A 25,380-nucleotide genomic window follows, 5' to 3' on the forward strand; every position below is an offset into this window, starting at 1 on the left:
TTTAAGATGTCATGAGAGAGGTTCTTTGTCAGGTTTTAACAATTAGGTATAAATAAGTAATAATATGCTTTCATGGAAATGATTGTTTATGAGTTTATGATTTTATGAAAAGATTGTTTGCCACATAAGGATGCATCGTCCTCAGATAAATATTCCATTTCTCTCCCATATTCTCTGCCATGCATTGTTGTCATTATTATTTCTTTGGCACTCAAGTAGACAAAATGTATTTGGGCAGAGTTTAAAGAAATATTTACTTTCCCCATTCTATTCTATCAGGCAAAGTTCATACATATATTGTGGTCTAGCAATTGGAATATTTCACTGTCAAACTTTGTTTAATTTTGCAGAAGGAGGGCAAAACACACAACACATTAAAGCAATTTCTATATACACTGATACTAGCAGAGAAATGTTATAGTTTCCTTATTTTTATTTGAGCCTTGCAAGTTACTCCATTTAACATAAAATTTAAAAAGGGTTAACTGAAGCACCATGTTGATTTGACAAGGTGAATAGACAAGGAACAGGTTTAGGGTCCTGGTGCTATCTGATACTCTTGGATTTTAAAAAGAAAGACATTAATGTCAACCAAACAGTTAATTTTACCATAATATCATCTCCAGGAGACCCTATTCATTATGTATCTTTGCTAGACTGAATAACCAACCTCATATAAAATTCTAATTAAAGCCAGTACTGTGTCCATTGCCATTTTGAGGTTGGTTTTAGGAAAACACCCTGGCTAATCACAGGACATTCCAGTGGTTCTAGTTACATCTAAGATACTTCTATTCTGGGTGAAATCAAATCCCAATCAGAGTATAGTAAGAAGACTATTCCTCAGTGATAAAATTTCCATTTTAGAGTAAAATTTTATTGGGAAGTAAGAGATGAAATAAATTGGCTTCCCAGGCAGCTCAGACAGTAAGGAATCTGCCAGCAACGCAGGAGTTGCAGGTTTGATCCCTGAGTTGGGAAGATCCCCCAGTGGCTACCCACTTCAGTATTCTTTGGAGAATTTCATGGACAAAAAGTCAGACACAATTGAGCAGTTAACACTTTCATTTTCATAGGACTCTGGAAATTACTTTAAATAGCTATCATATATTCAAAATGGTATTAAAGTACTAAGACACAAACCTATTTCAAATATTATTTGTAACATTAACTTGTGTTTGAATCTCAATTACTGTGATATTCCAAACAAATTGGTTAAAGTCAGTTGAGCCTCAACTTCTTCATCAGTTTTTTTTGTTTTTCTAATTAAGGTTACTAGTCAATTGTAGCTGTTATTAACTAGTTAAATAAATGACAATCTCATTTAAAAGAATTGCTTGAAAATTCTAAATCTATACCTTGTTAAAAATATTCAAAAGCTATGAAAACCAGAAGTATGCTGATTTTTACTTTATGCACTTGAGATTTTTTTTTTTTTCCCAGTCCAAGGAGGGTTTTACTTCTGATATAGTGGCTGGTTATATCACGTTGCAATGCATTTAGTACAGCGGGTTTTATTTATACTGCTATTGACTGCAAAGGATTGCAAGGCATTTACATAGATAATGCATTCATTTTAAACCCAATTTATGCAGTATTCCATGAACAGCTGAGTAAACAAATGAAAGAGTTTAATTTTCATTCAAATGTAAAACATAATTGATGCTTTCCAAAACCTAGTCGGTTAACTCATTCTAAAGGAGGTTCAGCATGCTTAGCATCCAGGGAACGCTGTCTGATTCTCCTGGGATCAGCAGGTTGAAAAGCTCTGCAAGTGTGAAAGTTTAATAAGGACTAGATTTAAAATATCTGAAAAAAATATATATAGCAAATTAGAGTCATAGAAAATCTTAAAAAGATGCTAAGTTTTTAATTTCATTTTTACTCAAACTCCAGTTAAATTTGCAATTAAAACCAGATTCATGAAAAAATGCTTATAAAGCTACATCTGTTTTAAATGGAAGTCATATTCACTACCAACTAGGCTCAGAAAAAATCATAGCTTATTTAAATGGATGTCATCTTAATATATTGTCTGTTAAAATTCAACCACAGGCAGCATGTAGCACATCCTATTCCAAACTGTTTCATGATCTAAAATATAAGTAAGCTGCTTTTAATAGAGAGAGTCTATGATCTTAATTTAAGAACTTTGAAATCATTATATGGCACAGTGGAGTTTCTTGTATATTGAGGTTTGTTTTGTTTTACAATTTATATATAAAGTGATCATTTTAGTCTGCCTTACAGACATTTTAATTTTGTATTGTCAGTGTATGTGAAATGTGTGAAAATTCACCAGCTTCATTTATAGATAGTTTCACTGAAGTTGTTTGAAAAGAACCTAGACATAGCTAACTTTCATTTTAATTATACTACCTGTTAATTCGCTAAGAAATACTTTCCTTGCACCTTAGCTATAAAATTTATTTCACAAAAGTCTCCATGAAGTTAGCTGCTTATATACATAACAACATAACCATTTTCCCTGTGAAACTGTTGGAATGGAAGAAGCTGCTGTGGGATATTTTTCTGCTTTAAATTCTTTGTTTGGATTCACTGATTCCAATATTATATAAACCTAAATATAACAATCAGTTTTGTCTTTTAAAACGAAAAATCTATGATGACTTGGTCCCTTGATTTTTGTGATTTGATGGAATAAATTTCAAAAATCTTATTTCTATATAGAGAAAATTGATAGATATTCCTTTCATCATAGTTGTCTTTATGATTGATAGTTCCTATAGAAAATTGTTATCTTTAATATCATTAAGCTATGAAAATGGGTAACTATGGGGCAATTCTAAATTATCCTATCAAATTAATTTACATCCTAAATCATTTGTCTCATTTATGTCTCAGGCAGATAGTCTTAAATCTGTTAAGAAAATTCTATGCTCAGTTTAGACATCAGGGTTCGAAGTGGAAGTCTGCAATTCTATAGCACATAGGAGGTAATTAAAACCACAAGCCCATCAGGAAAAGAATGGAGCATCCAAGGAGGAGTGGATAGGACTCAGTAAGGAAAGGCAAACATATGAAGAATGACTAGAGATAGAAAAAACTCGAAAAAATTAAGAATAGTTAATAAAGAGTTCTAAGGCATAATGAAATCTAAATAGAGGAAGCAGTCAAGAATTGACTAGTCACTAGTGCTGTATCAAACAGGAAGTCCAATAATCACAGTAGACTGAAGCTTCCACTCAGCACTACAGGTTATCAGCGATCCCTCCTTCTGAAAATGATAGGCCTTCTCTCTAGAGTAAGGCCTAGAGTCAGTGGGCTGAGGGATGCATGGCACCGAATGAGACATGAACGAGTAAAGATGGAAAGTATAGAATAATCAGATTATTTTCAAATAAAATACAGATAAACTTGAAGGGTTGAGGAAAAACTTTTTTAAAAAGATGGCTCCCTGTGTCTCATACAAATTCAGTGGAAGGAATAGAGTATAATGGAGAGAGTAAAAGAGATATGAGAGAATGGGGGAAATTTGTAGGGAATTCATTTGCTTATTCCATTATTTAATAAATAATTACCAAAAACTTGTAAATATAGTTGACCTGTGAACAACTTTGGGGGTTAGAGGCCCCAACCTGCTGTGCAGGGGAATATCTGAGTGTAATTTTGCAGCTGGCCCTCCATATCTCTGGTTTTGCATGTGTGGATTCATCCAACTGTTGATGGTGTAATACTGCAGTGTTAACTATTGAAAAAAAATCCATGTCTTTGTGGACCCACACAGTTCAAACCCCTTTATTCAAGGGACAACTGTAGGATAAGCAATCCCAAGTATATGGCAGTGAACTAAACAGCCAAAAATGCCTGTGCTGAATTAGCATTGGGTGGTAGGCAATTGGGGAAGGCTTGGGGCAAAGAAGATAGACGGTTAAGAAAATGTGACATGCCTCTTCCGCTGTCCTCACATCCTGTCAGCCTAACCTCGAATTCCCACTGTGTATCTTTCACTTTTTCCCCCCATACTTCTCTGACAGGCAAAAGGGCAAGCAAGAGTCACAGCTGACTGGAAGATTTAACAGCCCTGTGGGCATGCAATGAGTAACTTTTCTTGGTACTAACCTCAGTGGATAGCTTTGAGAGAGTCATTGTTTACTATCCTAAAGATTTTCTCTCAGTGTTGACTTATATGACCTGCCTTTTTATTGGCTTTTTCCTCCTTCCTCTCAGTCCTCTCTACCTTCAGATAAGAACTTTGAGGTATAGGAAGAAACGTGTACGACACAAGATAAATATCACCTATAAATCATATACATACAACAAATGTCATATCTATGTATTTCTAGATAGTGATAAGCACTGAAGAGAAAACCTGAAGCCAAGAAAGGATATGAATGTGTGTGTGTGTGTGTGTTGAGTGTATGCGTGTGCATGTGAGAGACAGGAGAGATCTGAATAAACACTATGTGACAAACATGTTTGTGAAGTATTTTACATTTATTAATTAATTTGATCATTATAGCAATCCTATGCAGAAGATACCATTGTATGTATTTTTCAGATGAGAAAGTTAAATTAGAAATAGTTTCTATACCACACCTAATATCAACCTTCTGACAAGACTTGTATTACTACCATTTGAATTCATACAGTTTGACTCCTGAGTCCAACTCTTTACACTTTCTTCAGGGCATGACTTCAGGCACTTGGAGAGAGAGAACTTTCAGCATTGTGTTCATCCCGTCTAAGCCTCCTTCTCGTTACCTTTCTATAAACCCCCCCAAGCTATCTCTTGTTAGTGTTGTGATTGTCACTGATGAAACAGGATGGATCGGAGTTCAGTGAAAGTGAATCGGAGAGAACATACTCAAATATGTTTAGGTAAATAGTAATTTGGTGGTCTGAGTTCGTTAGAGAACAGCGTTTATTTATGCAGCCTACACATGTTTATAATAGGCTTTAACAGAATACTTTAATAAGGGTGCTGGTGATTATTTCTTCTCTAGTCATGACTTCTCTAAATTAGTCTGTTGATAGAAATTAAAGAGATTATGTTCTTCAGCAGAGACCTGATTGTAGACCTTTGCACCTTAAATAGTCATTTTAATAATAATGAAGTAATATCATCTCAACCAAGCTCTTACAGTTCTTGCCAGCTGGACACCAGCTCTATACCCTCAGCTCATCCTTGGTGCTATTAGGAGCTGGTCTGACATTCTCACCTCAGCCACAGTGTTCTCCAGTTGAACATACAAATTTTCACAGAGCCCCAACATCAGACGGGGCTATTCTCAGACCATGATAAACCAAAACAGTAACAAGTCCATTCTGTAATCATGTCTGACACAGAAGAGAACATAACCATTGTCCAAACCATAAAAATGAACAATCTCTCTATCTGCCCTAGTGAGTGATTGCTACTTTCCCAATAATTGCTCTAGTTTCACTGTTTTTTCCTCCTTCTAAATAAAACTTACGAAGATACCTAATCATGGAATTACCTTTGCTTTGTGACAGCATCCAATATAAAGCGAAATCCTGCTTCCTGGAACTCCCTCAAATCACCTAAACACAAGTCCAAAACATATTAAGTCCTTCCCATCTCACTCTTACTGAGTCCCCCCAGTCTCCTTTATCATAGTGAGCAGTCCCCCCAACTTGATCCACAGGTATGTTCTTGATGGTCTTTAACTGGAAGATCCACTTATTGTCTGCTCCACACATAGAATACTTGTCTATGTAATTTCTTTCACATGTTTTTTTTTTTTTTCCCCAATTACATTGCTTCTTGTAGGCACTGAAGTTATCTTTCTGAAAGTTTATGTTGGCATTCTGTAACTTTTCTAATTGGCTGAACATTTCACATTTTCTTTTTCTTCTTTAGGAACCAACTACTATTTCAGCAATGGAGCTTTCCACTAAGCAGGTAATAACATTATACATTACAATTGGTAATCTATATTTTGTTAACAGTGTTTCAAATAGATAAATATATTTATGTTCCATCAAATTTTTTTCTTTTTTTTTTAAATTTTATTTTATTTTTAAACTTTACATAACTGTATTAGTTTTGCCAAATATCAAAATTTTATAGGTTTATTAACAGTTGTTCAAAACACAAGAGGAAAAATAAGCATTCTTATTATAAATAGCAGAATGAAAACTAAAGATAATTTCATTGCCCTCATGCTTTTGACCAGTCTCATATATGTCCTATGGGCTTCCCAGGTGGTGAGAGTGGTAAAGAATCCACCTACCAATGCAGGAGCCATAAGAGAGGCAGGGTGGATCCTTAGGTCAGGAAGATCCCCTGGAGGAGGGCATGGCAACCCACTCCAATATTCTTGCCTGGAGAATTCATGGACTGAGTAGATTGGCAGGCTATGGTCCATAGGGTCACAGAGAGTTGGGCACGACTGAAGCAACTTAGTACCCTGCACACATATATGTCCTATAAATATATTTATTAGATCATACACATGCAATGTCACTTCAGTTGTCTCCGACTCTTTGCGACCCTATGTACTAGAGCCCACCAGACTCCTCTGCCCGTGGGATTTTCCAGGCAAGAATACTAGGGTAGGTTGTCATTTCCTTCTCCAGGGAATATTCCCAATCCAGGGATTGAATCTAGATCTCCTGAGGCTCCTGCATTGCTGACGGAGTCTTTAGCGCTGAGCCACCAGGGAAGCCCTCTTAGATCACTATTTGTTGTAGATTTTCATTTATAGTATTTCCTTCTTGGCCATTGTAACATAATTTCCTCAGTAATAACTCATATTTTCATCTGTATATCCTCTGAAATAACATGGGTGAATGTTTTGGAATATAAATAAATGTATAATTTAATTTACATGTACAAACAAACTGTATTATCCAGGCTAATAAAATCATGCACTTGACAGTATATTTTTGGAGAATTTTGACTTAGTTAATTTTACATTTTCAGTAGTATCATGTGCTAGAGAAAACATTTAGTTTGGCTAAATAAAAAGGGAAACAGCAAAACAGTCCCTGCAAATGATAAATTATTAAACTCCTTGAATTCAAAGCTTGAGGACAGCATGTTAATAGTCTTCTCATTCCTGTTGAATGAATGCTTTGGCAGGACTCTTAAAATGCTCAATGATAATGGCAAAGCAAATATGATTTTAACTTCTAATGAATTATCTTTTCTGCAAAAATGTTACCTAGCCTTTCTATGAGTATATCAAATTTAACTTTAAAAAAATGACTTGTATCCTGAGTTGAAATTATTAAATAACCTAGGAGAAATAGTCAAAAAGTAGTCAGGAGCTTCTCACTCTCTGAAGTGAAAACTTACATACAAAATTGTTTAATATGAGACTGATTTGGCAGATCTTATTTCTGATGGCAGATCTTACTTACATGTTTTGTCTCTAACCATGCCATTTTTTGTCATACAAGATGCTAAAATACTGTGCTAGTAAAACTTAGTAGATACCTTTTCAACACATTTGTATCAAAATACATTGATAATCTCCAAGATATTTAGAGAAATCCAGAGTGCAGATATTATTGACCTGATACTGTCATCTTATACTTCATAAGTATGTGTTCACCTGTTCTTGTAATCTAAAAATTGTCAAATGTTGGCAAGGAAATCCGGGGAGTTCCAGGATGGTAGCTAGACTGGGATATTGTTTCCTATAATGATTTTTAAAACTATTTATTTATTCTCTGCTGGACTTCGTCAGTCTTAATTACATTGCATTCAGTTTTGTAAACTATCTCTTTCTGTTTTAACATTTTTAAACCTACCTTAAGAATGGCGCATTAAACGCAACACATTTTACCAAAAAACAAAAACAATTTATCAACCTAAAATACTAGGTTAGAAGACAGTAACTCTAGCCTTCATTTTCCATTACCGGAGTTTGACTTCATTCAGGTGTGAGTCAATTTCATTTATGCTCGTGGAAATTTTAAAAGTGAGGCAGTAGTATCAAGAGGGACAAACGTGTTGCAACTAATTTTCTGGATAAATGGACTCATATCCTGCTTATGACCTGCAACTTATTAAGAAGGATAGTGAGAAAGCCTGTGGTGATGTTAAATTGGGCAGAAAAAGCACATCAGGTTATTTGCTGGTGACTGGATTATGCTCAATGGTGCCTGCAAGCCTCCCCTACATTTCATTTAGATGGCATAATTTATTTGCAAATCATTAATAGTACAGCAGAATAATTATAAAATGAAAACTACATTGATTGTATTAATTTTTTTCCATTTTATCACACTTTAGGTTTTCATTACAATGATTTCAGTTGCCATATTTTTCATTTCATATTTTTCTCAGGTATTACTTCTCCAATTTTCTGCCAAAGGGATCTGACAGATGTAGAATTTATTATTTGGATAACAACTCCTTTATTACTCAATGCCATATTCTTAGAAATCTATAAGTATGAAGTTTTCTCATGCTTCTTAAAAGTTATTGGTCAAACATAGAAATCTTTTTCTTATGTATGACCAACTTGTTCAATCGCTTTTTAAATAGTTATGTCCACAGTATATAGTTTGGCATATCTAATATTCACCAATGCCAGACATGCTTCTAGATACTGCTACCTCATTTTAACTAATTTATCATTTAAATATTATGGTTGTTTCATTTTTTTATCACATTGAGATTTCTTGCCTTCTTTTTTTTGCCACTTAATTTTTTTTTTAACTGAGGGATAATTGCTTTACAGAATTTTTTGGTTTTCTGTCAAACATCAACAAGAATCAGCCATAGGTCCACCATGTCCACTCCCTCCTGAACCTCCCTTTCGCCTCCCTCCCCATCCCACCCTACTAGATTGTCACAGAGCCCCTGTTTGAGTTCCCTGAAGCATATAGGAGGTTCCCAGTGGCTGTCTATTTTACATATGATATTGTAAGTTTCCATGTTACTCTCTCCATACATCTCACACTCTCCCTCCTCCCTATACAATCTAAGTTCATTTTTTTAATTTTATTTTTAAACTTTACAATATTGTATTGGTTTTGCCAAATATTTTTAAAGGTGCTTTTGGAAGAGAGAAATAATAGGAGGGAAAAAAGTTCTTTGCATTAGTTAAGTTCTCTGTTAACAGTTAATCATTATTTGAGAAATATTATCACATGCAGGTTCTGTAGGTGCTATAAGAGGGGTACAAATCAGTCTCATTTTCTCTCAACAAAAAGGCTTAATAATATTTCATCTTTTACTCCCAGAGACTTTAACTATCATTTCTTAATTTGCTGTGGTTTGTAGCATCTTTCAACATAAAAATACAAGGTGAATATACTGAGAAATTGAACATCTGTAATGTATACAATATTCCATATACTATATTGGAATATTATATAAAATATTCATTTTACTGAAATGGAATAAGTAATATTTATCAGGATTACTACCTCCATATTAGTTTAGTTTTTATTGTATTATTTCTTCCCCCTTTCTTTTCCCTGTTTTGTGTTAACATATAAGTAAGTTGGTTAGCTTTAAGCATATAATTATTCTCTATAAAATGCTCCTTACCATCAATAATTTCTTAGATTCTAATAGATACTTTATCTTCATTCAAACATATCTGCTATATGTAGTCCATCTTTGAAAGCCAACTAGAAATGCAATTTTAATTATATCCATTGCTTACTAATAGGCAACTTGTAATACTAAAAGAGCCTGACTCTTAGCGACCCCATGGACTGCAGCCTACCAGGCTCCTCCGTCCATGGGATTTTCCAGGCAAGAGTACTGGAGTGGGTTGCCATTGCCTTCTCCGAATACTAAAAGAGCACGCCATGGTTCCAAGATGGGCTTTTCTTTAACTATTCTTTTTTATAGTGGAGAAATTAAAATACACTTCTGGGGTCTTTTTTATATGTACTATCATGTTTAAGTACATAAAATTTTTCACATTTATTTAATATTTATTATAATTATGCAGTCATCTAGTACAAGAAAAGGGAGCTAGTATAGTATATAGTTTACTATATTTTGATAGTAAAATGTAGAACCATCACAAAACAGTTTTATTTGTATTTAATTTTTTGTTTACATAAAGTTGCAACTGATATGCTACATTGGGCAACTTTGTTAAAGGTATTTTTTAACTTGTATCGAAAACCTAAATTAATCACTGCTACAAAGCTTTTTTCCCTCCAATTCTGGCTCCTTTGATAACTTCAAATTAATTGAGAATAACGCCAGCATAGATGTTTTATTTGCCTGCATACTTTGAAGCTCTAGTTAAACATGCTTATTTTATGAATAAGGAAGTTCAGTCTTAAGAAAATTATATGAACGGCCCAAGATCAACAGAGAGTTAATGTCAGGCAAGACCTAGAATCCAGATATGTTGATGCCCGATATCCCACTTGTTTGACATTTGAGCTTTTTGTTCAAGCCCATGGCACCAACCTCTGTGTACTCGATTCCCCTACATGATGATCTTTGAGTGAGAAGTTAATGGAGTACTTGTGTTTAAAGTAGTCTTCTGAAGGTAGTACAAAAGCAAAATGATTAAAATTGAGCAAAGCTTCTTACCAACACAAGCACCAAAACTTCACCCTTTCCCTGCTTATAGGAGGGCAAACCTAAAGTGAAAGTCCCCAAGAGTCAAAAGCGAAAGATCCCTGCCTCAAAACCAATCAGAATACATGGCAGGGTAGGTAATCTGGTTAATCAAAATTATAAACAGCAGAATTTTAAAATGCAAGCTAAGAGCAAACTGAAGGTTTGGACTTTTCATTGCTCACTAATGTCATTTAAAATTTTTTTTATTTTCATGAGATTTAATTGACATGTAACTACTACTGTCTTCCTTCATCTTCCCTTATAAAATATACCTGTTTCAGTCAAATATATGGATTTCGACCTTGCTGTATTTTAGATGGTCACATTTTCTGCCAGGCCTTTGAAAAAATTACCAGAAATGAAATATTTTAAACCCACAAAGATAAATGTATGCTTGGTAAAGTATAACATTTTCTTCTTTTTTTCTTAAGGAAAAAGATATTTTAAAAACAAGGTAATTTTTGTCATAACAGTAAATTCTTTCCACAGCAACAACTATATATTGGCTCTACCACGGGGGTCACACAACTCCCTTTGCACAGATGCGACATTTACGGGAAAGCCTGTGCAGAGTGCTGTCTGGCCCGAGACCCTTACTGTGCCTGGGATGGCTCCTCATGCTCTCGCTATTTTCCTACTGCAAAGAGGTAGGAGGTCTATTAGAAATAAACACACTGTTTGACATTTATCCTATCAGATTTCATTTTTGGAACAGCTTCTTCATATAAGTACATCATCTCTTTATTTCTGTGTATAAAGCAAGGTGTTACAATTCAGGGAACTCTTAGATATATCCTGGACTTCTACACAAACTTGGTTTACTTTTGTTTTAGAAAACAAAAACACAACCTTAATTTGGCAAAATAATCATTTCAATGTATTCTTTACTCCTCACTCAATGCTACCTATTCCCCTTGATATTCACCAGTATTTAAGAAACAAGCAATGATAGATAAAAGTAATATACAATACTTACTAATATAAACCTAAAGATTAATGGTATGCATACAACCTATTGAAAAATTTAATAGAAATTAGTATCATTACACTGATGCATTCATTACAGGGGCAGTAAACTTTGCTTTGTTTTTTATTGTAGCTAATGTTTTACAAGAAGCTGTGACCATGACATTTTTCATTGCTAATGAGATATGTTCTACAACATTTGGATCATTTAAAATGTTTTAGAAAATATTAGAGAAAAGAAATAACCCAAATATCTAATTAAATATTTTGATTACACATTAGATATTATTGACTGTAGTATTATCTACAACTTAAAACTTTCATATATTCAGTCCATATAGGTTAAAACACAGTTACCTTGTTAATAATAATATTAAATACAAATGTATTAACCTATTCCATTCACTAAATACTGGATTTTCTTGAGCCTTCAGTATTCAGGATTGAAACAATGTATTTGTATTACTTTCATGTATCTATCAACTTCGTTGGAAGTTTAAATTTAAAACAAAAACTTAGTGTGGAGATAATATGTTACTGATAAAGAAACCCTGAATATACTAATAAATAGCAATATGATCTTGTTACAGCAATAAAATTAAATTAATTAAGATAAAGGTTTTATGCTTCTTAAATCATTTAGCTATAGCGGGCTTTGTATACAGACTAAATGTTGCTTGAAAGTGTGGAATTCATGTTTTAACTAAAAATGTGTATTAATTTCATTCCATTGCCTAATTTAGTAATAATTCATTTGAATTTTAAGCTTTTCTTAATAAAAAATAATATAAAAATAACATCATAACTAAATCTGTAATAAGTTAAAACCTGGATATTATTATATATTTGGAATGTTTACCACATACCTAGAATCCAAGATTGAAGGAATTACAATTAACACATTTTTGTTGTGCCTTGCAGATTTTACCTAATCCAATTTCATGTGTCTTTGAAAAGGATGTTTAGAGGCCTTACAATTTATATATTCTTTGTGATGGCATTTTTCAAAAGCTTAAATGGCAGTAAAAAACAATTCCGTCCCAAATGCTTTGTGGTTCGTGTTTCACAAGTTCTTTTGTTGGCGCAATTTTGAAATGTGCACCATCTGTTTGATAGTGTCACCAATACTACAAATAGAAATTTATAAATACTTGGGACTTCTAAATTTATGAATACAGTAACCAATTCCATGTTTGCAGTGCTCAGTGGCGTTTGTGAGAACTTTTTTCAGTGTTGGTAACTAACTTTGCAGCAAGACAACGCCCATTAAAATAGATGCAGTATGCAGTTGGGCAAGTGGCCCCCATCTTTTCCCCAGTTACACATAAGCAGGCTCCATTTTTAGCCTTTTACTTGAACTACACACCTTGTTTGCACCACAATGGCTGGAGACAACCTCCTTACTCCCAGTTAACCTTTAGCAAATTGTAGAGAGAAGCTGCCCAGAATGTACTATAACAAACATTATCTGAGCAGTAGAATGCAGGAGAATTTAATTTCAGTTTTATAGCAAATTTGTTTTTCTTTTAGAGATAAGTTCTCCTTCTCGCTCACCTTCCTCTTATAAAAGGAGACTTGCTCCTTAATATTTGTTGTTGTTTTGTCCTTTTATTCACTTCATAAGTAAATTGGTTTGCAATCATTTTAACTATGCAATCATAAAAGAAATGTTTTATTAAAAAAGGTTGATATAGCAACAAAAAATAAAAATAACAGACTAAATTACAATATAATTATTTGTCTTAATACCTATAGTTTAACAAAAATTAATTTAAGGAATTATGTATAAATATTAAGACAAAAATTCATGATTTTTAATTTTCAGTCTTACTCCTCCATTAGTGATTAGGGGAAAAAATGTTGAATTCTACTTGTTGAATAAATGGGTTGCTATTCTATATTTTGTGTTTTTTCCTTAGAATTTAAGGTATTAAGAATTTTGCATTTTTTAGATGTTAGGTTCTTATTGATTGACAGTCACTAGCAAAAGAACCCATGAATTTCCTGTTATCAATACCTTGAAAGACTTTTAATGCTTTGTTTTTTATTTAGTGTTTTTATATGCTATTTTCCATTTTGATCATCTTGGAGACTTCTCTTAGAGGTATAATGAACTGCTTTAAAAACTCTTTTAGTCATATATAGATTCATCTCTTCTAATAAACTCCTGGGATCTTTGATTTCGATTCTTCTTGATTCTTACAACAAATCCCCAAGATGGAACAGAGATACAGTAATACCTTTTAAATATAATTGTTTTAGACGCACAAGACGACAAGATATAAGAAATGGAGATCCACTGACCCACTGTTCAGACTTACAACACCATGGTAAGTTACATTTTTACTCTTTCAACCTGCTAGTACTAGGATAAAACCAAAAGCAGTAATACATATGCTTACAAGTTATACACCTCTGCCAGAATACTCAGAGAAGTGCAACTGAAGAGAAAGAACATCTTGTGGAATAAAATTATAATGAGCGCAAAGCACTGAATTATGTTTTATTATTGTAGGCATGATAAGTTCAAGATATTAGACCCTTATGAGACTTTATGCTCAATTTTCAAATGTTAACCAAAAGAAGTCAGGTTTAAGTATATAATTATAATGAGCGCAAAGCACTGAATTATGTTTTATTATTGTAGGCATGATAAGTTCAAGATATTAGACCCTTATGAGACTTTATGCTCAATTTTCAAATGTTAACCAAAAGAAGTCAGGTTTAAGTATATGCTTTTATATGTAGTTGCAACCTGAGTAGTAGGCAGCAAATATGTTCATTTAAATATATCCAAGAAGAAAGTGCAGTCTTAAACTAAGCCATACAAATTTTTCATTTATATGCTGATAGTATAGACCCAGTACATTATTACTGAGTATCCTACTCAAGTAAAAGTTAGTTTGGATGTCTTCACACTGATTTACCAGTAGGATATTCCCCTGAATCGGGGGATTTTAGATCAAGTTCATTTTTTGCTTTCTAAAAGATGTCAAGTTGCTTATTTAATGATGAAATATCAACCAATCTTTATTTAAAATGAAGTAAAATTGTAGTATATCCCATTCCTCCCACTTCAACCCTTTACAGAAAACAAAATTAATTAGGTCATGCTTCCCTCTGCTGGGAAAACTGAGCAATGACATCCCTGCTTATGAACAGCTCAGTTAAAAATGGCTAAAATATCAACTGTAAACATATTATGTGTGCTGCTGCTGCTAAGTCGCTTCAGTTGTGTCCGACTCTGTGCGACCCCAGAGAGGGCAGCTCACCAGGCTCCCCTGTCCCTGGGATTCTCCAGGCAAGAACACTGGAGTGGGTTGCCATTTCCTTCTCCAATGCATGAAAGTGAAAGTGAAGTCACTCAGTGGTGTCCAACTCCTAGCAACCCCATGGACTGCAGCCTACCAGGCTCCTCAGTCCATGGGATTTTCCAGGCAAGAGTACTGGAGTGGGGTGCCACTGATTAATATCCTATAATCCATAATTATCCTATTGACTTTTTTGATACCTTTGACATTAATCTTAAAAGAAGGTATACTGTTTTTATCAATTACTTGAACTTGATCTACTAATTCTGTATAAAGAATATTCATGGGTAATTCAGTTCAGTTCAGTTCAGTTGCTCAGTCGTGTCTGACTCATTGTGACCCCATGGACTGCAGTATGCCAAGACTCCCTGTCCATCACCAACTCCCAGAGCTTACACAAACTCATGTCCATTGAGTCGGTGATGCCATCCACCCATCTCATCCTCTGTTGTCCCGTTCTCCTCCCGCCTTCAATCTTTCCCAGCAACAGGGTCTTTTCAAATGAATCAGTTCTTCACATAGGGTGGCAAAAGTATTGGAGTTTCAGCTTCAACATCAGTCCTTCCAATGAATATTCAGGACTGATTTCCTTTAGGATGGACTGGTTGGATCTCCTTAGTCTTCTCCAACACCACAGTTCAAAACTATCAATTCTTCAGCCCTCAGCTTTCTTTATAGTCCAACTCTCACATCCATATATGACTACTGGAAAAACCATAGCCTTGACTAGACAGACTTTGTTGGCAGAGTAATGTCTCTGCTTTTTAATATGCTGTCTAGGTTGGTCATAACTTTTCTTCCAAGGAGCAAGCGTCTTTTAATTTCATGGCTGCAGTCACCATCTGCAGTGATTTTAGAGCCCGAAAAATAGTCTGTCACTGTTTCCACTGATTCCCCCATCTATTTGCTATGAAGTGATGGACCAGATGCCATAATCTTAGTTTTCTGAATGTTGAGTTTTAAGCCCACTTTTTCACTGTCCTCTTTCATTTTGATCAAGAGGTTCTTTAGTTCTTTTTTGCTTTCTGCAATAAGAGTGGTGTCATCTGCATATCTGAGGTTAATGATATTTCTTCCAGTAATCTGGATTCCAGCTTCTGCTTCAACCAGCCCAACATTTCTCATGTACACTGTCGGATATACTCTGCATATAAGTTAAATAAGCAGGGTGACAATAACCAGCCTTGACATTTTTGGAACTAGTCTATTGTTCCATGTCCAGTTCTAACTGTTCCTTCCTGACCTGTATACACATTTCTCAAGAGGCAGGTCAGGTGGTCTAGTATTCCCATCTCTTTAAGAATTTTCCACAGCTTATTGTGATCCACACAGTCAAACGCTTTGGCATAGTCAATAAAGCAGAAATAGATGTTTTTCTGAAACTCTCTTGCTTTTTCCATGATCCAGTGGATATTGGCAATTTGATCTCTGGTTCCTCTGCCTTTTCTAAATCCAGCTTGAATGTCTGGAAGTTCCCAGTTCACATAGTCTTGAAGCCTGGCTTGAAGAACTTTGAGCATTACTTTGTGAGCATGTGAGATGAGTACACTTGTGCGGTAGTTTGAGCATTCTTTGGCATTGCCTTTCTTTGGGATTGGAATGAAAACTGACCTTTTCCAGTCCTGTGGCCACTGCTGAGTTTTCCAAATTTGCTGGCATGTTGAGTGCAGCCCTTGCACAGCATCATCTTTTAGGATTTGGAATAGCTCAACTGGAATTCCATCACCTCCACTAGTTTCCTAAGTAGTGATGCTTTCTAAGGCCCACTTGACTTCACATTCCAGGATGTCTGGCTCTAGGTGAGTGATCAAACCATCATGATTATCTGGGTCATGAAGATCTTTTTTGTATAGTCTTCTGTATATTCTTGTCACCTCTTCTTAATATCTTCTGCTTCTGTTAGGTCCATATCATTTCTGTCTTTTATTGAGCCCATCTTTGCATGAAATGTTCCCTTGGTATCTCTAATTTTCTTGAAGAGATCTCTAGTCTTTCCCATTCTATTTTTTTCCTCCATTTTTTTGCACTAATCACCGAGGAAGGCTTTCTTATCTCTCCTTGCTATTCTTGGAACTCTGCATTCAGATGCTTATATCTTTCCTTTTCTCCTTTGCTTTTTGCTACTCTTCTTTTCACAGCTATTTGTAAGGCCTCCCCAGACAGCCATTTTGCTTTTTCCATTTCTTTTTCTTGGGAATGGTCTTGACCCCTGTCTCCTGTACAATGTCACGAACCTCTGTCCATAGTTCTTCAGGCACTCTATCACATCTAATCCTTTGAATCTATTTCTCACTTCCACTGTATAATCATAAGGGATTTGATTTAGGTCATACCTGAATGGTCTAGTGGTTTTCCCTACTTTCTTCAATTTAAGTCTAAATTTGGCAATAAGGAGTTCATGATCTGAGCCACAGTCAGCTCCCAGTCTTGTTTTTGCTGAATATATAGAGCTTTTCCATCTTTGGCTTCAGGGAATATAATTAATCTGATTTTGCTGTTGACCATCTGGTGATGTCCATGTGTAGAGTCTTCTATTGTGTTGTTGGAAGAGGGTGTTTGCTATGACTCTGTTAGCCTTTGCCCTGCTTCATTCTTTACTCCAAGGCCAAATTTGCCTGTTACTCCAGGTATTTCTTGACTTCCTACTTTTGCATTCCAGTCCCCTATAATGAAAAGGACATATTTTTTAGGTGTTAGTTCTAGAAATTCTTGTAGGTCTTCATGGAATCGTTCAACTTCAGCTTCTTCAGCATTACTGGTCAAGGCATAGACTTGGAATAACTATGATATTGAATGATTTGCCTTGGAAACAAACAGATATCTTTCTGTCATTTTTGAAACTGCATCCAAGTACTGCATTTTGGACTCTTGTTGACTATGATGGCTACTCCATTTCTTCTTAGGGATTCACAGTAGTAGATATAATGGTCATCTGAGTTAAATTCATCCATTCCAGTCCATTTTAGTTCTCTGATGCCTAGAATGTTGACATTCACTCTTGCCATCTCCTGTTTGACCACTTCCAATTTGCCTTGATTCATAGACCTAACATTCCAGGTTCCTATGCAATATTGCTCTTTACAGCATCAGACTTTGCTTCTATCACCAGTCACATCCACAACTGGGTGTTGTTTTTGATATGACTCCATATTTTCATTCTTTCTGGAGTTATTTCTTCACGGATCTCCAGTAGTATATTGGGCACCTACTGACCTGGGGAGTTCCTCTTTCAGTGTCCCATCTTTTTGCCTTCTCATGGTGTTCTCAAGGCAAGAATCCTGAAGTGCTTTGCCATTCCCTTCTCCAGTGGACCTGTTCTTTCAGAACTCTCCACCATGACCAGTTCGTCTTGAGTGGCCCTACACTGCATGGCTCTTAGTCTCATTGAGTTAGACAAGGCTGTGGTCCATGTGATCAGATTGGTTAGTTTTCTGTGATTGTGGTTTTCAGTCTGTCTGCCCTCTGATGGAGAAGGATAAGAGGCTTATAGAAGCTTCCTGATGGGAGAGACTCAGGGGGAAACTGGGTCTTGTTCTGATGCGCAGGGCCAAGCTAAGTACCAGGCTTCTCCGTCCATGGGATTCTCCAGGCAAGAATACTGGAGTGGGTTACTGTTGCCTTCTCCAGGGGATCTTCCCGACCCAGGGATCGAACCCGTGTCTCCCACACTGGAGGCAGACGCTTTAACCTCTGGGCCATCGGGGAAGCTTCCTGATGGGAGAGACTGAGGGGCAAACTGGGTCTTGTTCTGATGGGCAGGGCCATGCTCAGTAAATCTTTAATCCAATTTTCTGTTGATGGGTGGAGCTGTGTTCCCTCCCTGTTATTTACCTGGGCCCAAACTATGGTGGAAGTAATGAAGAAAATGGTGACCTCCTTCAAAGGTCCCATGCATGCACTGCTGCACTCAGTGCCCCCAACCCTGGGGTTGGCCACCACCAACCCATGCTTCTGCTGGAGACTTCTGGACACTCCTGGGAAAGTCTGGTTCAGTCTCTTAGGGGGTCACTGCTCCTTTTTCCTGGGTCCTGGTGCATACAAGCTTCTGTTTGTGCCCTCTAAGAGTCTAATTCCCAGTCCTGTTTAAGTTCTTGCAGCTGTATGGTGGGGTTAATGGTGACCTCCTCCAAGAGGGCCCATGCCATACCCAAGTCTGCTGCTCCCAGTTTTCCTGCCCCTGCAGCAGTCCACTGCTGACCCTTCCTCCACAGGAAACGCTCAAACACAGCTCTGTCACAGTCTCTGTGGGGTCTCTGGGTCCATTCATGGGACATAATTGTTAAGAAAGAAAACACATTGTACAAAGAGCACCCAGCAACATTCAAAAGCCTGGTTGCCTTTCTGAAGGTCCTTGTTGTGTATCCTACATGTGTTGCTGTATGATTTGCAAATGCCTACAAGGTCATTTGGCGATGCCAATACTAGGAGATAGGTAGCCTCATATTGAACCTATATTTTGAATCCATTTTGCTTATAAAATTTTCTTCTCTGTTTATTTGCTTTTCTATCTGTTACTGTTCTCATTAGGAATAAAAAATGCCACTAGATAAGAGCAAGAATTTTTGTGTTTATACAGATTTAGTACATTGTTGATGCACATTCTCATTAAATTGTTCAGAATGTCAGGTCAGTTTATTTATCTTCCTTGGTTCTTCTCTTCTCGGTTCTTTGTTGTGTTTCATCACAACAAAAATTTTGAGCATTGGACTAAAGGGTTAAAAACAACTTACCAGTTAGAGCTCAGTCAGCTCAAGCAGACAGACACTTTATTAGACAGACACTCCTAAGACATGTGAGCAGCCTTACCCCAAAAGGAGCTCTCTTCATCCTTACTGTCCATTCCTCTCGGCTTCCCCCTTTTGTACATCCAGTCTGCTCCTTTTGGTTATGCCCAGTGCAAAGTAGGGCTTATACTCACCACCAGTCAATGAAAGGGAATGCAGAGGGCATATGCTCAGGGCCAATTGACAATTCCAAGTTACAACACAGCAGGCTCTGTTGTTTATGTCTCCCATATGTCTTCACATAATTCAGTCTGTTACAATTAGATGTAAAATATTCATAACCCATTATGGGCTCCAAACTGCCTTCTTTAAGGTTACTTAAGCTCCTTTGATTATTTTGTATCCACTGTGTGCCTAAGGCACGTGTTCAGGAGTTGAAAAGTGTCTGTAATTATCTTGTAGGCTGTGAGCTCTCCTGGGTGAGTCTGGGATGGAGTTTAGAGGTCAGTTTTCAGCCAGGCCTCCCCTTGTTGCTCATCCTACCTAACAAGTTTTTCTCTTTCTATGGATTTAGTACATTGTTGGCACACCCTCATTAAATTTTTCAGATGGCATATTTCAGTTGAACAACAAAATATTCCCTCATCTTCCATTTATCTATTTCACATAGAAATATTGAATCATGATAATCAGCTTTTCTGCAATGCAGTACTATGAAATATTAATTCCTTATATTAAAGAGTTTATGTCCATAGATATGGGCTTCCCTCGTTATTCACACAGTAAAGAACCTACCAGCAATGTAGGAGACCCAGGTTCGATCCCTGGGTTGGGAAGATCCCCTGGAGAAAGGGAATGGCAACCCACTCTAGTATTCTTGCCTGAAGAATTCCATGGACAAAGGAGCCTTGTGTTTCACAGTCCCAGGGGGTTGCGAAGAGTTGGACACTACCGAATGACTAAGGGACTAACGCTTTCACTTTTTCACTTTTCTTAAATATGGAAAGACTAATGATACTAACTAGAAGTGAACGAAACAAGATGATATAACTAGAGCTCATTTCCTATCAGATTTAGTCTCCATAGCAATATAAACTTGCTATTTTGCTCAGTTTTTTATCTCTAGCTATAACAGATGCAATATTGTGACTGTTGTAGATATTCATTGAACAAATATTTGTTGAATGAATGATCTAAACATTTCAAACTATAGAATAGTATTGTTTTTGTCAATCAGTAGAGATTTGATCTAAATAGCATTTGTTATTTATTGTGAAAATGATTTGTAATACATTGTTAGTAGCAGCATTGTATTCAGAAGTAGAATCTTTCTTAAGAAATATTGTAAACCAAACAATTAACTAATAAATTATAATTACAAACCACTTTACATAGGATACCAGGCTATGTTTGAAGATTGTTAAAGAAAAAAAAATATATATGTATGTATATATATATATATATACGCACATATATCTTACCAATATATTCATTTGTTTAGCAATTCAGTCCCTTCATGACTCAGTTAAGTGTTTTTTCAAAATGATATGCATTCTGGAATTATGAATGTACATATATACAAGGAAAAGCTGACCAAAGTCATATTTATTTAAATGAGGCAATGGATAAATAAATATTGTTGACTGTTGAGTGTATGGACTTTGGAAAGTGCTTCAGATTTTAAGGTTACATTTTCATGAAATTGGAGTGGCAGCCTATAAACTTTGGCAATATGAAATTGCTTAGCTATAGAAAGTTAAAATGAATGTGAATAATTTTTCTCCTGATTCTTCAGTTGAAATGCATACTATAGGGAGAGAAACATAATTGCTGAGTTTCAATGTTATCTGGGGTGTGTGTGTGTGTGTATGTGTGTGTGTGTGTGTGTGTGTATAAAAACAATTCCAAGTAGATGCTTGTGATATATGGGAGGAAATGGCAAAATAGTTTAAGAAGCTCTACAGCAATAAAAACATTCCTTTTTTGAAGGCCTCTTTATTCCTTGTCTGCTTCTCTTACTAATTGACCAAACATAAAAAATATACACCATAGATTACAGTGAATTTCAAATGTTTGGAAACTTAAGTCAGACAGTCCCATATGGTCAGATTGGGTCTTACCATTAGGAATCAGTGAATTATCTTAGAATAGGTGATGTCAATCTTTGAAAGTAAAATGGCAGAAATCCAGAGCTCAGCCCTGTTAAATCATGTATGTTGTCTTGCTAATGTCACATCTCACATTGAGTAAAATATATGTGGTCATGTGGAAACATATAAAGATATGATATATCTTTTCAAGAAAACTGCTAAGTGACCTGAAGCCAAATTATACACTTCAGGACGATTAGTTCCAGCTGTAATGGTAAACATATTCTGTAACACTCTATATTTTACATATCCTGGAGATTTTCATAGAGAGACTATATAAAACAGCTCAGAATTAAGGTGGAAGAAATTTCACTCTTGATGAAACCTTTGACACTCAGTGCTCTGTTCCCTCTCTTGTAAAGAAGCACTAACGATGAGCTGGCCTGGCTGACAGAATAATCCAGCTCCACTTCCCTTTGGTCCAGCACACTCTTCCCCCATCAGCGGTGGCCTTTCGCCTAGGGAAATTTCAGTACAAAACCCTAAATATAGCTGTGCCGGCAGATCTTCTTGTCTTCCCACTCACACCTCATACACAATGCTAACGAGAAACCTCCAATATGTTCCCTTCCCTAAAATAACTATTGTGCACAAAATTGGAGTTTGATTTTGCATTCAAGAACATGAGTGGTTGAGTCAATTTACTTTTAAGGTACCTCTCATTCTTCCTTCTTTATTAAACAAGCTATACTATGATCTGCATGTCCAGAAAGGGAAAAGTTATACCAGCAGAAACAATTTTAAAAATTAACATCATCTTAAATTTTTGAATCTTTGAAATACTTTATGTTCTAACTTCTATATAATGCCATCATTGAATTAGTTCTCTTGACTGTTCTCGTACATGCATTTCCATTCCAATAACCCACAGAAGAATGTTCTTTGAGTCCAATCTTCTTCATTATTTCTACAGCTACTTCATATCAATTTACATCTTAGTTGGATTCAAAATGGTTCTAAAATTTCGTAAAATATCTTTGGCAGTGTCATCTTTATGGTCTGTAAAGCTGTAAATTTAGTAGTTTGTAGCACTGCTAATCTGGTCTATGCTTTAGCTTCTTTTAAACATATAGAAAATCCAACTATGAATCTGAACATTTGGCCCAAAAAGAAACCTTAAGATTTGATAAATGAGCTGATGTCAGTCCTAAAAAAAAATAAAAATCCCTAACTTTGATAAATTATCAAATTGTATCAAGCCTGAGATGTCACAGAATATAGAAGGCACCGTTCTGTTATGTACTGCTCAGAAAAACTGCCCAAAATGAACAATAATATAGGGTCCCAGCATCAAACCAGAACTTTTCTGTGTGGGCACAAAGGACAAATAAATTCCAAACCAGAAAATAGCAAAGAAACTTCCCTGTTTTACTCCTTGAACCACAAAGTTGATCCTCCTGAAGGTTTACTTTCTGAATTCACAGCATCAGATCAGATCAGATCAGTCGCTCAGTCGTGTCCGACTCTTTGCGACCCCATGAGTCGCAGCACGCCAGGCCTCCCTGTCCATCACCAACTCCCGGAGTTCACTCAGACTCACATCCATCGAGTCAGTGATGCCATCCAATGAAAACTTCAGACAAAATTTTGAGGAGGTATCAGCTTAGTAGGGACTCATGTGTCTGGCAGAGGTTAAGAACAAATTCTTTTCGAAAGAAAGCAACTTCAACTCAGAGAGCAATCGTAAAACATTCTGATGTCATAGATGTTAAAATATAAAGAAGTATGCATCCTAGAATAAAATTATTGTAGTGTCACCTTCTATAACTTTGTAAACCCTTTTTGAAACTTTTCACTGGAAAAAACCGTTAACACAGCCATCTTCTGATATTACATTAGGCAAATAATCCAATTATTCATAGTATATGTATGCAAGGCCTACACACACAACCTGAATAAGAAGAGATTTGAAATATTTTGTGCTATCAATATTCCTTATTAAAGTCTTTAAATATGTCATCAGGTCACCCAATTGTTTCAGTTCAATTAAGTCATGTCCAACTCTTTGTGACCCCATGAACTGCAGCATGCCAGGCCTCCCTGTCCATCACCAACTCCTGAAGTTTACTCAAACTCATGTTCATTGAGTCAGTGAGGCCATCCAACCATCTCATCCTCTGTTGTCCCCTTCTCCTCCCTTCAATCTTTCCCAGCATGAGGGTCTTTTCAAATGAGTCAGCTCTTTGCATCAGGTGGCAAAATTATTGGAGTTTCAGTTTCAACATCAGCCCTTCCAGTGAATATTCAGGACTGATCTCCTTTAGGATGGACTGGTTGGATTTCCTTGCAGTCCAAGGGACTCTCAAGAGTCTTCTCCAACACCACAGTTCAAAAGCATCAATTCTTTGGTGCTCAGCCTTCTTCACAGCCCAACTCTCACATCCATGCATGAATACTAGAAAAACCATAGCTTTGACTAGATGGACCTTTGTTGGCAAAGTAATGTCTCTGCTTTTTAATATGCTGTCTAGGTTGGTCATAACTTTCATTCCAAGGAGTAAGTGTCTTTTAATTTCATGGCTGCAGTCACCATCTGCAGTGATTTTGGAGCCCAGAAAAATAAAGTCTGCCACTGTTTCCACTGTTTCCCCATCTATTTGCCATGAAGTGATGGGACCAGATGCCATGATCTTAGTTTTCTGAATGTTGAGCTTTAAGTCAACTTTTTCACTCTCCTCTTTCACTTTCATCAAGAGGTTCTTCAGTTCTTCTTCACTTTCTGCCATAAGGGTGGTGTCATCTGCATATCTGAGGTTATTGATATTTCTCTCAGCAATCTTGATTCCAGCTTGTGCTTCCTCCAGCCCAGCATTTCTCATGATGTACTCTGCATATAAGTTAAATAAACAGGGTGACAATATACGGCCTTGACATACTCCTTTTCCTATTTGGAACCAGTCTGTTGTTCCATGTCCAGTTCTAACTGTTGCTTCCTGATCTGTTTACAGATTTCTCAAGAGGCAGGTCAGGTGGTCTGGTATTCCCATCTCTCTCAGAATTTTCCACAGTTTATTGTGATCCACACAGTCAAATGCTTTGGTATAGTGAATAAAGCAGAAATAGATGTTTTTCTGGAACTTTCTCACTTTTTCAATGATCCAGTGGATATTGGCAATTTGATCTCTGGTTCTTCTTCCCTTTCTAAATCCAGCTTGAACAGCTGGAAGTTCACGGTTCACGTATTGTTGAAGCCTCCAAGTTAAGTACTACTTTACTAGTGGTTGTTTACACACCTATAATTTAAATTTGTTGTTGTTGTTCAGTCTCTCAATCATGACCGAATGAACTGCGGCAAGCCAGGATTCCCTATCCTTAACCATCTTCTGGAGTTTGCTCAGACTCAAGTCCATTGAGTTAATGATGCCACCCAACCATCTCATCCTTGTCCCCCTGTGCTCAGTCTTTCCCAGCATCAGGGTCTTTTCCAATGAGTTGGCATTTCACATCAGGTGGCCAAAGTTTTGAAGCTTCAGCATCAGTCCTTCAATGAATATTCAGGGTTGATTCCCCATAGGATTGACTGGTTTGATCTCTTTGCTGTCCAAGGAACTCTCAAGAGCTTCTCCAGCAGCACAGTTCAAAAGCATCAATTCCTCAGCCTTCTTTATGGTCCAACTCTCACATCCATACATGACTACTGGAAAAACCATGACTTTGACTAGACAGACCTTTTCTGGAAATGTGACATCTCTGCT

The 25,380-nt window shown here is 36.2% G+C and overlaps 1 protein-coding gene across 8 annotated transcripts in view; it reads left to right on the forward strand.

The window, feature by feature from the left end:
* The window catches only part of SEMA3A (semaphorin 3A), a 533,509-nt gene that overhangs the window by 488,457 nt on the left and 19,672 nt on the right, over positions 1-25,380 (forward strand). For all 8 annotated transcript variants that reach the window (XM_044946571.2, XM_025291021.3, XM_044946573.2 and 5 more), the window contains 3 exons: positions 5,846-5,887; positions 11,024-11,181; positions 13,763-13,830. In XM_044946571.2, coding sequence (XP_044802506.1) covers positions 5,846-5,887; positions 11,024-11,181; positions 13,763-13,830 — 268 coding nt within the window. The remainder of the gene's footprint in view (positions 1-5,845; positions 5,888-11,023; positions 11,182-13,762; positions 13,831-25,380) is intronic.

Source organism: Bubalus bubalis, chromosome 8, assembly GCF_019923935.1.
Source record: "Bubalus bubalis isolate 160015118507 breed Murrah chromosome 8, NDDB_SH_1, whole genome shotgun sequence".
Classification (NCBI taxonomy): domain Eukaryota; kingdom Metazoa; phylum Chordata; class Mammalia; order Artiodactyla; family Bovidae; genus Bubalus; species Bubalus bubalis.